This window comes from Emydura macquarii, unplaced genomic scaffold (genome assembly GCF_026122565.2).
Source record: "Emydura macquarii macquarii isolate MOO-44397 ecotype Brisbane River unplaced genomic scaffold, CSIRO-AGI_Emac_v2 contig_2768, whole genome shotgun sequence".
NCBI lineage: Eukaryota > Metazoa > Chordata > Testudines > Chelidae > Emydura > Emydura macquarii.
In genome coordinates, this window is record NW_027132905.1 from 11,514,774 (window position 1) to 11,526,853 (window position 12,080).

General features: G+C 41.7%; 1 protein-coding gene across 2 annotated transcripts; it reads right to left on the reverse strand.

Annotated features, from left to right (window-relative positions):
• Positions 1 to 1,210: 1,210 nt before the first annotated feature.
• Positions 1,211 to 11,611, reverse strand: IRF1 (interferon regulatory factor 1). 2 transcript variants are annotated; one of them, XM_067566756.1, is made up of 10 exons: positions 11,498 to 11,611; positions 8,455 to 8,546; positions 7,398 to 7,497; positions 7,040 to 7,216; positions 6,508 to 6,557; positions 6,245 to 6,380; positions 5,891 to 6,016; positions 4,591 to 4,634; positions 3,035 to 3,164; positions 1,211 to 2,306 (listed from the first exon to the last, which is right to left on the reverse strand). In XM_067566756.1, the coding sequence occupies exons 2-10, from the start codon at positions 8,539 to 8,541 to the stop codon at positions 2,272 to 2,274; spliced, it is 885 nt and encodes a 294-aa protein (XP_067422857.1). In that variant the 5' UTR covers positions 8,542 to 8,546; positions 11,498 to 11,611; the 3' UTR covers positions 1,211 to 2,271. The 2 variants fall into 2 exon arrangements, with proteins under 2 accessions (XP_067422857.1, XP_067422856.1); XM_067566755.1 differs by having other exon boundaries at positions 1,211 to 2,432.
• Positions 11,612 to 12,080: the final 469 nt, after the last annotated feature.

The window sequence follows — 12,080 nt, forward strand, 5'->3', positions numbered from 1 at the left end:
CAAACCCCCACTGAAGTCCAATGGAAAGATTCCTATTGAACTCAATGGCCTTTGGATCAGGCCATGAGTATTTAGATCTTGGGCTTTCTTGGCCTTGACTTTCTATCCTGGCCTTTCTTTAAAGGGCTTGATGCTGCAGTATTTTTTTTTTTTTTTCAAGCAAAACTTCCCATTTGAATCAATAGGAATCCTGCCTGTGGAAGTAAGGAATGAAGAATCAGGCCTTAGCAAGAGAATGACCTTATATCACTGCACATCAAGGCCGGCTGCCATGAGGTAGAAGCATTATTTACTGGTTGTCTGTGCATCCTTATCAGCTCTCTTCTGACTTCTCCAATCTCTCTTCTCACTTAAGGCTAAGTGTGCTATTCCTCAAACATGTCACTGGCCCCAGAAACTGATCTGACCCAGCTTCTTCCTCGACTGGCGCTTGAATTTTCATTGTCCAAAACTCAGCAGCACACCAATACTGTAATCAATGGTACCACACACCATCCTGTAAGCAGTATCAGATTTCAGTGTCTCTAACTCAGGCCCCCAGCCACCCCTTCTCTCCACCCTCCCCAGAAGGAGGGTTTTCTAATGCAATGTAATGCCTACTGCAATCCAGAATATGGAAAAACACAGCCAAGTACCAAGTTTTTCTGCTTCTTTTTTGCAACTAAGTATCTATTTGCTTTTCTTCTTTGAGTGGTCTAGCCTGTCTGCCTATATCTACACTGGGGACACTTCTAAAAACTTCTCACTTTCACTGACACCAGCTTGGTTCCACTCATATTAGCAATATTGGGCGCCAAAGCATGGATAGGCAACTGGTGCTTTTTTCTTTTAAGTACCCTGTCCTCTAACGCTGCTCAAGTCTAACTGGCATAGTACTTAAACATATTACTTGACAACAAGTGGCCCACCTACACTAGGGCTTCTCAATGTTGCTAACACTGGTAAAGATGAGCTACTGGTCCCAATGGTGAGAATTTTTTAAAACTGTCTCCAATGCAGACCAGGCGGGGCTCCACCTGACATGCATTGAAAGTGTGGAAGGAATATCAATCTGCAGTCTGTTGCGTTCCAAACAGTCAGGATCACAACCGACCCCCTGTTTAAACATGGTGATATTAGGAGTATCTCTGCTAGCAACCTGACTCTCAGAAATACAGGATACACTTTCTCATTCGCTTTCAAATAAGTCAAATACATTTCATATATAAAACATGTTTATTAAAAACGAATGTACAACATTTTTATATACAAATATGTACAGGAAAATGCTCAATTACAATTAGTGACTTGATGGATTTCCAGATATTTAAAAATAAATCAGAAGATCTCCCGTCTTTCTGTTCTCTGTACTACTCTGCTTAGGCTTCTATCTTTTGGTTCTCTAAAGATCTTCTCTATAGCTCACTGGGCATATTCTGTACATGGTAGTCTATGTACTCAATTGAAGTGAAGAGCATTAAGTTGGCTGCCATGAAAGGCACGGTATAAATAAAGTGGTATGCTCATCAGTGCAAAAAAGTATGGGTCCCAAGTGTGACAGCTCTTTCACAATTATTAAATGGAAACATTGATATACGTCATACATAATTACAACAGGATAATGTCCTATGAGCAGATCCTCTGAATAACGGTAATACGTGGAAGCAAAGCATGTAGCTGATTTTCACATTTTCTTGGACCAATCATATTTACAGGAGTGAGGGATCTGATTTGTAGATCAGCTGTGTGCTGAAGTAATCAAAAGAGGATCAATTAGTGCATTTTTGTTGAATCTCAAAATATGTAATGATTGTCATCAAGCTCCTAAGTACAGCAGCAGTGCCGCACAGGTGTGTGGCGACCAGAACTAACAAATAGGCACATTTGCACTGTGCCCCCTAAACACTGCATTAGTCAAGGACAGTCATTGAAACTGTAGATGAGCTCATCCAAAAGCAGTGCTTTTAAGTTATAATATGAAAGACAAGAGAAATGGGGCCCCTAGCCCCCTTTCTACTGACACACGGCACCGTGCACTTGTATCCCAACAAAATGGTGAGAACCCCATTTCACATGAATGTCTGAACAGCTACACAGCAGAAGCGATTATAAGTTTTATATGACCATGGCTTAGTCAGCCAACTTCAACGCGCACAGTTCTGCTAAGAAGGCTTTTTAATAATGGAGTTTTCCTTGATCTTGATCTTTTCAGTCCCAGAAGTTAAATGGCAAGTAGCAGTTCTTTCTTCTCTCAGAGTCAGTAACAAACAACGCCTCCGACGTTGTTCCGTTTCACAAGGAAAGCGGGAAGTAAAGCAGTTCACAGTCTGAAGAAGCAAGAGAGGCTTAAAAGCTACACGGAATGGCTTGCATACCAGCAGATCGAACTGTGTCCAGCCAAGAGAATTCTAGACTATTTTTCATATCAGTACAAAATCTCAACTCTATTTCCCCTAAAAAAAAAAAAAATAAATAAATAAATAATAATAAAAAAAATGTACGATGTGCAGCAGCAAAATAGTTAACATATACTAATAACACTATAGTGAAATGTAAACCTTGTTCAAATGCTCTGTCTAAAATTTTGATATATTAGCAAGATTTTTATCTTTAAAAAATGCTTTACATTTGCTGTAATCTTTATTACAACTATCTATTTTTAAATATTCTCACTGGACTGATGATATGACTAAGTAACTTTCACTCTGGAAACTGACACAGATTACTTTTAATCTGTAAAGCTAAAATGGAATTTGAGTTAACCACAGATTTCTGTGCTGAATTCCCACTAATCAGGCAGTGCCTTCTTAAATATATAACCTTTAAACAAATCTGTGGTACATTTTCTAGTAAAAATCACCTTTTAAAAAAATTCCCAACAAACTCCTTCAATTGGTCAGAAATCTCAAATAAAACACAATAATGCATGAATTGCTCTATTCTTTTTGTTTTTCCCCCGATTTAAACCATTTTGCATAAAGATCTTAATCTGCTTCTCCCTCTGCTCGTGGTTGTATTCTGAGTAACTCTGCTTCAGAAACTAAGGCATTTGTACCTGAGGTTGTATCTATTTCAGAATCCTGCTCCTTGTAGCCGAAGTTGCTGCAGATGTTTTGTGTCCCGGGCTCGTTGGTAAGATATCCTTTCCCACCAACACTGGTTGCATGCCAGTCATGTTCAAGGAACTGTAAGAGACAAAGGGGAGGTGGAGAAGGTTTGAAATGTGCAGGCCTTGAACGTTCAAGGGCACAAATCAAATCTCTCATTGGGACAAACTGATCAGCAGCAATAATATTTCCTACATAGCCCGGATGGGATGAGAATCATTCTGGGGTGTATTTGCAGGAGGGCTGTAAGCAAGACACAAGAAGTAAATCTTCTGCTCTACTCGCCACTGATAACACTCCACTTGAGGCCTAATGTCCAGTTCTGGGTGACACATTTCGGGAAAGATGTAGACGAATTGGTGAAAATCCAGAGAAGAGCAACAAAAATGATTAAAGGTCTAGAAAACATGATCTATGAGGGAAGATTGAAAAAATTGGGTTTGTTTAGTCTGGAGAAGAGAAGACTGAGGGGGAACAAAAGAACAGTTTTCAAGTACATAAAAGGTTGTTACAAGGAGGAGGGAGGAAAAATTGTTTTTACCTCTGAGGATAGGACAAGAAGCAATGGGCTTAAATTGCAGCAAGGGCACTTTAGGTTGGACATGAGGAAAAACTTCCTAACTGTCAGGGTAGTTAAGCACTGGAATAAATTGCTTAGGGAGGTTGTGGAATCTTCATCATTGGAGATTTTTAAGAGCAGGTTAGACAAACACCCGTCAGGGATAGTCTAGCTAATACTTGCCCTTCCCTGAGTGACCTCTCAAGGTCGCTTTCACTCCTACAATTCTATGATGATATCATCTGGTATTGCAATTAAAACTAAGGGCAGATTTCTTCATGATGTAGATACTTAGCTAACTAGGTCTTAATTCTTACAACTACACATCACAAAATCACCTCACAATTTGCTGGGATTGTCAATTTTCACACAAGAGGGCTCACACTCAACTAACATAAGTACCACAGGTCAGGACTGCAGACCCTTATAGGGAAGCTTGCACAAAGCCTGCTCATACTATGCTTACTGCTAATAGTCCCTCACTTTCATAAATGCTAAACTCCCTTCCCCCCTTGCTCATATATGTAAAATTCCTATTAATTTAAGTAGGGCTAATGCAGAACACTCCCAGAAGGAAGGTGCTTACACTTAAGTGATTAATGTGATACATGCCTAAATATATAGCTAAATCGGTTATATACGCCACAGTAGCTGGAGAAATAGAAGAGATTCCTTCTAGAGTGTAAAGGTCTTCTCAGTCTCTGATCCATCACTCAGCTTTTCAATGTTTGTTTCTAAAAAGGCACACGTGCTCTCAAAGGGACAGAAGAATATTAAGTATTTCCACGTGTGTATGTTCTCCAAATCCTGGCTGTACGTAAGATTTTTATTTACAAGTTCTCAGGTACACCTAACTCTGTTAACATGTTTTGCTTTCTCTTCCTCCCTTGATACAAATAGCAACTTATTCAGTATTACTCTGAAAAGAAAAGATCATCTTTTTACCTTGTAAAATTCATTTGTCCTGTCTTCTGCATCATCATCTGTTACTGTTAGGTTTCATGAAGACATGGGGAAAAGAAAAAAACATGTTTCCTTTAACTCTGCCTCTTCACTGGCAAAAATCACATAAGATCAACTTCCCTGCTCTTCCTTTCAATTAGCACCACAAGTGAGTTCACGTTTTCTAGTCACAAAATAGTACTAAAACTTCTTATAAGCCAGCTCATTCGGGGTCACTTCTGCCACCTCTATGAGTAATGTGAAGCCTTAGGAATTTCTGCAAGCTATAGAATTTCTCTGCCCCTTGTATCCCCTCTTCATGCAGTGACATGACACATGGTTTTGGGGGCAGATCACATCAGAGGAGTGGACAGTTGATCTACAACTGGATGCCTCCATCACTCAAGCTTCCCCTGTCCTCCTCTTATAAACCCAGTTACTGCTAGAGGTCATAAACTTCAGTGACAGTTGTAGGTTGGCTGTGCATCTGCTCTACACCTTGCCAGCAAGTTGGGGGAAGAAATCTTTTCCCTTGTAGCTCTCCGTACAAATCCCTTTTATTATTGCACCTTAAATGGGAAATAGGTCAGACATGTGGAAATGGCAGTCTCCCATTTTATTTAAAAGTAAGAAAACCCAACCCCTTCCATATTCTACCTCCTGACTCTAACCACAATGTGCATCTTGTTTAAACAAATATTAAACAGCAGGCGACTTTAACTCTCATGACACATCTGCCAATTAGAATCACTGAGGACCAACATAGAGGGGTTTAGGTGACACACGAGACTGGTTTTACCAATGGCCATCTACGTCTGTATCATCCTGCCTCTGACACTGTCCATCCATTCCCTCTCTATACACTACTGTGCAACACTGCATCCTGATCAGAGATCTCTTCCTTCCTCCTGATGGTGACACTTTTATACCCGGAAGTGAGGAGTTTCAGGAATGTTATACCCAGCACTATGTTCAGGCGACTAATGTAAATATTTTTCATCCAAACCTTCAACCCTCATGCATGCAAAACTCCCACTGACTTCAGCAGGAGTTTTGTACATATAAACAGCTGTAATGTAAGCTCCCTCAAGTTTAATAAACTAAAGCTTTTTATTTTTGTAATAAATTTGATTACAGGTGAATAGATCCCATTGACCTTGGAACACCTGCCATTTGTACGAAGGGCCTATTGTTTTCTCTGGTACCCCGTGCAGCCTCACATCCCGCTTATATCCCTGAAACCAGCAGTGCTAGGACTATTTCCATCTGGTTAACCTGCGGTTTCAACCAATAAAATACCAACCATCAGAAGATGAAGCCAGAGGTGACACTTGAAGCTGGTAAAGGTCATTTGTGCTGTCGGGTATTGCTATTTCCATTGGGCATCGCCATTCTGTCAGTGCACTGGTTATATCACATGATGAGAGATCTGTGGAACGCACAGAAAGGAAGAGTTAAAGTTTTTAGGAAATGCAAAGGCTTTCTGACTCAGAACAGCTTCCAATCCCTCCCTGCCCATGCTACAGCACATTGGATAATTTTTTTTTATATAGCTGCCCAGGAAAAACCCCTGGCTTATGATGCTGAGATCTCCTATACGGTGTCTGGTAAGTGCAGCACATTCTGCTAAGTTTGAAGAACTAAAATTGAATCTCACCTAATGTGATGGATGCGTTCTCAATCTCCACTTCCTGCTCTACATAGCTGTGAGCTGTATAACTGCTGTGGTCATCTGGTAGACTACTGCTGTTCAGTGCTTCTACTGCCTCCTCTGTCCTCAGGTCTTCATATGACTATAAAGACACATGCAACGAATGAAAGGTCTCTTAGACCAAAAGATGGTCTCAAATATATTTGTTCCATATGTCAAAACTTCAAAGCAAACCTCTAACTTCTTTAACTGCCAGAATCAATACATACCTTCCTCTTACTCCTGTTTTTTGACTCTCTAGATGATTTTGACTTCCTTTCTGTGAAAGCAAAAATAAGGTGACAGTGAGAAAAAGCCTGCAGCCAGTTCTGATGGCTCCAATTTTACATGAGTGCTATTGCTGTGTGTAGTTATGCTGTGCGCTGCAAGGGCATTATCATGCTCTGGGAGTTTTGCCATTGATTTCAGTGATGACAGGTTCAGGTCTTAAGCAGCTGCTGTATTCCACACCTGAGGGGAGTGCACTTCTGTAGCTGATGAAGTGATCCCATGAGGGGTATTGTAAGAATGAATTAACTTTCAAAATATTGCTATGAGATCTTGGGATGAAAGGAGCTATACATCCAAAGTAGTATTTAGCAATAGTAATAACATTGCCTATTCTCAACAATACTTTATTTCTATCAAGGAATGTATACAGTACATATTCACAAGCAGAACAGGAAATTTAAACAGAGTATTAACTGTAGTAATGGTCCCCTTAAGGCAAAGTATATTGAGGACAGGTTATAACATACATACCTTTTTTCTGATGCTTTGTTAAGGGTGGGAGCATCCTGTAAACCCGGACTGCACTGGAGCCTTTGTTGATGCTTTTGTCCTTCACTTCCTCAATATCAGGCAGTGAATTCATGGCACAGCGGAAATTTGCCTTCCAAGTTTTGGGGTCAGGCTCTTTCTCACCTATCTTGTATCTCCCTATGAATAAGAGATGGTGTGTAGGTATTCAGAATTTCAGACGGCTCTGCAGTAATTGTTCCCAAAAGAATTCTTTTTCAATCATATTAGGCAGTCAATATAGTTGCATAGAATGCAGATTAGGGCAGAATTAGGCTTTATCTGTTTATACAACAGATAGAATTTTAAAACTAGCACGTACCAGTATGAATGGCCCAACTTCGGAAAAGGCAGGCATCTTTTTCTATATCCCAGCCCTGCTTAGCTGCATGTTTCCATGGGATCTGGAACATCATCTTATCCTGTAGTTAAACAATGCGGTTTTGAATACATCCACTCATGGCTTAAATATGGACCTAATCCAAGATCATTCGGCCAAAACAAGGAAACTCTGCTTTAAAGCTGCCACCATATTTCTAATTGAGCTTTCCCTTAGTACCATGTACATACTACATCCCATATAAGGTTTCCTGAGGATTCTGAGTTTGAGAGCCATAGAACAAGGTACAATACAGATGAGGGACACTACCAGTCTCATCTCAGAACTACCTTGGTCTGTTGGTTTGTCTCTGATCCTTATGTTTATCATAAAGTTCTTATGTGTCTTTCTCTGTCTGCAGCAAATCTTATTTTAAAATTAACCATAAGGATCTGTGTACACCATAAGAAAAATATTTTTCAGTGCAACACTAATTTAGCTCCGATAACGCCTTTCATATGCACTTCAAAACACTTTACAATTTTCAGTAGTCAAGAAGCAAAAAGTCCTGAATCAATGAGGATAAACCTAAATAATCTTATTATGTATGTGAGTTTCATATGGCTTCAATTCTCAGTGAAGTGATGCGTATACAGTATTGAAGTTAGTGGTTCAGATGCTCAGTATCTCTCAAGATTTGACCTAAAGTCCCATTGACTGGGTGTAACACTGATTCCTTAACTGAGATGTAAAGTAACTTGGCCCAAGTGGGAGTTACAGTTAGAGGCAGATCTCAGATGTTCTTGGCTCCCAATATTATAGTCAGGCTGCTCTTCCCGTTCCCCCGTCCCCCAGTACTTCTCCAACAAAAATCAGGTCTACTCCATTCATCATTGATCAATTACAGCTATTGTTTTCTGAAAACAAAAATGCTGTTTTATGCAGCATGTGTCAACTCTTTCCATTTTCTTTTATGTGACCTTGATTTGCGTATAACATCAGCTAAGAATAGCAGGATGAGGATGATTAAAGATACAAAAGTAATGACAAAGAACCCCACCTTGTTGATCCACTTCAGTCCTGGTATTAGATTGGAATTAATCTGCAACTCCAACCAGGGCCTCATGCGCATTCTTGCGACTGGCATGTTGTCTGTGAAAGGAAAATAATAAATATAGGTAAGCAAAAGAGTAAGTATTCTGTACGCTGGTCATTTTGTAATGACATCCCTCATTGCTTACTCTCACACTACTACAAATGGGCAGTGTGCTTTCAACAAAACCAAAACTTGGCCCAAAATCAATAAACAATTTCTCTTCCAGCAGCGCGTGTCTGTTTCTGAATGGCAATTTTAGTTCTAATCTGGCTACATTATCACTTAAGTAGATAACTAAAATGATTGAATTTGGAAAACTGGTACTGGGATGCAGAGCTCTTCACCTCTCGGATACCATTCAATACTCAGCCCTGTAGTGAGAGAGAAGTAGTACTATAAGGTGCTGTTTGATGGCTTCCCTGAAAAGAGTTTGCTCTCCAACTTTAGCCAGTGAACAAACAGCCACACCTCACAAGCCACCGACACATCTGATACTCTTCCTCCCAGTCTCGGTGCAGAAGGCAAGGATTCAGAGGTTCATGGACTCTGAACTCCCTTTGCACCCTTAATGTTAATCACTCCAGGTTATGGCCAAGACACACAGGCAGGGCAGTGTGGAGTGCCACTTTCTGTGTAGCACTTGTCCTGTGCCATACCAAAGTCTCCAAGGTTGACACGCCCACGCTTTTCATGAACACGACATGCACAAGTTTTTTCAAAAAAAATTCTTTAAATCTTTGTAATTTGGAAATGGGATGTGTGTGTGAAGTGTGCTAGGCTTCAGATGAATTCTAATCCAGCAAAGAAATTCTTTCTTAGGGCATGTCTGTTACTTGTCTTTTATTTGCCACTTATTTTAGTGCCAAGTTTTCCCTACCATTAATGTTTACCTTAGACTAATCTATTGCATTTTGTTATTTAACTTTGCACTCTGCTACAAATTTCTCCTTACATTAAGAGCTACTGGCATAAATATATGTCCTGTCTTGTTTTTTAAATGGAAATATCAGCATTTCCAAAACAATAGAATTCAGCATTTTACACACCATAGACTTTCTTCAACAGCGTCAGTGGGCTAACCGTGTGTTTAGGTTTACTTAACCCAACCCCCCCTTTCCAATGGGAGAAGAGATCCGTTAAACACTTTCTCCAAATTAACATGCAGCTTTTACCCTGGTTTCCTATTTTCCTGTAACACATTCCTACCTGCATGGCCTCTATGTGGACATTAGCATTTCGCTTTGGTGCTAAGATAGGCTTAAAGAAGGGCTGCAAAACTGAACTCAAGGAATGATGTTTGGAGTCCTATTGTAAAATACAGCTCATTAGACAACTTCCAGCTAGTAGCAGTTCTTGACTTTGACTAAAAAAGCTTCAGTTGAGATGATTTTTGGCATATGCAGTTCCTTCATAGTCAATGACGTATATAAACTGAAACAGGAATGCAATGTTTGTGACTGAAAATAGCATTACTAGACCTTAGCAAGCAATATTGTACAGCAAATTATATTTATGATGTCATGCCTCTAACACTGGCATCCAGAGGCTTCAATCACAATCAGGCCCTCTGTACACACATGCAGGAAGGCATGGGTCTTGCTCCAGTATGCTTATTGGTCCTCAGGGATGCATTGACACAATGGATTATGCTAACAGGAAGAAATGTTATGCAACAATTCGGATTCCTAAACAGTCAATCTATTCAGGTTTGTGACTTCTGCACTCACTGCCTCACTCTGTTGGGTAAATTATATAATACTGTCCATGTGTTAGTCAGATTCAGATGGGTGAATGAAGGACAGCATGAATTCAGCATTTCTTTGCATTGGTAGGTGTAAAGTTAGAGCTTTGCCATTAATTTTGCCCAGTTTGCATGTGTTCATTTTACTTACTATTGCTTTAGTGAGACTTAAAAAGATGCCATCAACTGTGCTAACTCCAAAATTTGTCATGATTTTTCAGTTTAAAGTTATATGCCTATAAATATAAATGCATGCACATATGCATATATAAATTTCCAAAGTACAAAGTACTTTTCAAAGTACATCCCCTGTTCTTAAATTTCTCTAGCTAATAATTACACACCTGAATTTCACATACTTAAATGTTAGATTACAACATGGCTCATCTGAACAAATCTCAAATTCACTAAATCATAAACTACAACAGTCACGTCCTGTGTGGCCACTTCTACAAGTACCTGAAGATTTGACTCTCTTCTGGTTGGTCCTACAGATCTTTTCGCATAGGCTAAAAAATAGTCCAGGTTTTTCTCAACGTGCATTCAAATGCTCTAATTCTCTCTGTTGCCTATGGACGCTGCTCTGCTGCTCGCTAGTGTTGAAGCCAAAAGCATGACTTTATTTGTCTTTCATAGCCTTTACTTCCTGTGTATCAGAAAGCAGCAACAGCACCCTTTGTTGTCATGTAGTTGCTCATATTTGTCACCATCTCTTCCCCCCCGCAACTTCAGAAAGAAACCTGCTGCACAAGCACAGAATTAGACGTGCTGCTTACTTTGTCTTTGCATTACACGCAATTCCTCATCCAAGTTAAACCAACAACAACAAAAAACCTTGTTTTTTTCCCCCAAACAAGATAAACTCGAGCACCAGAATGGGGCTGAACTTCTTACGTGCATAGCAGCTAAAGTTTCTGCAAAGTTACTGAACTCCGCGGTTGCCAGGTCAGAAGCTGAGTTGCAGAAGTAAAGCTATTTGCTGCATCCTGCCTGCCCTGCAAGCTCAGTGCAGTTGGTCTTTGCGCTCTGTCCCTCGCTCAGTGGCGGGACCGAACACTAAGTGTGTTGCTTGCCGGGCCAAGCCTCCATACCCAAGTTGCTTCCCAGCTCTTTCCTCGTTTGCCTGCCTGGTTACAGGACCAAGTGCTGCGTGTTTGCTAAGATCCCTCCGGCCAAGTGCTTCAGCGCCAGTTCCGAGCGCTCCCGGCCGGAGGGAAAAGCAGGGCTCTGGCTCGAGCGCTCTTAGCAGCACCGGGCATGACCCACCTTGTTCTCCCGTCCCCCGTGCAGAGCGAGCCGCTGATACACCTACGCGCCCCGGCAGATCCGCCTCCTGTGAACGAGCCGCAGGTTCTGCAGGCGACGAAGCGGAGTCTCGGTATATCCTTACCGGAGTCGGGATTCCCCACTACCCGGCCAGAGCTTCTCCTGCCGACCAATCAGCGTTCGCCCACGGGCCTGGCTAGGCTCCGCCCGCCGCTCATTGGGTGGCTGGCGAGCATCATTTCGGGGAAATCAGGCTGTTGTAGCACCAGAGGCTGAAGGGGAAGTACGGCTCCCCCCGCCCCTCGCCCGCCCGCCCGCCGTTCCCTGCCTGGGCGTGGGAGCCGAGGGATGGGGTGGGAAGTCAGAGGCTCCCTAGGAGCTCTCTCAAGCTGCCTCCCCACCCACCGTGCACGCACCAGTGTCATGGGCTCCCGTGAGTGGGTGACCCCTGGGTCCTGTCCCACTGCAGCTGGGTCCCAGCCCAACCCCCTGGCCACCCACCCCTTGACCGCATCCTGGGGGGAGAGACAATCAGGGTCCGGGGCCGCCTATCCGGGTTTCTCTGGCTGGTCAAAATCCATCC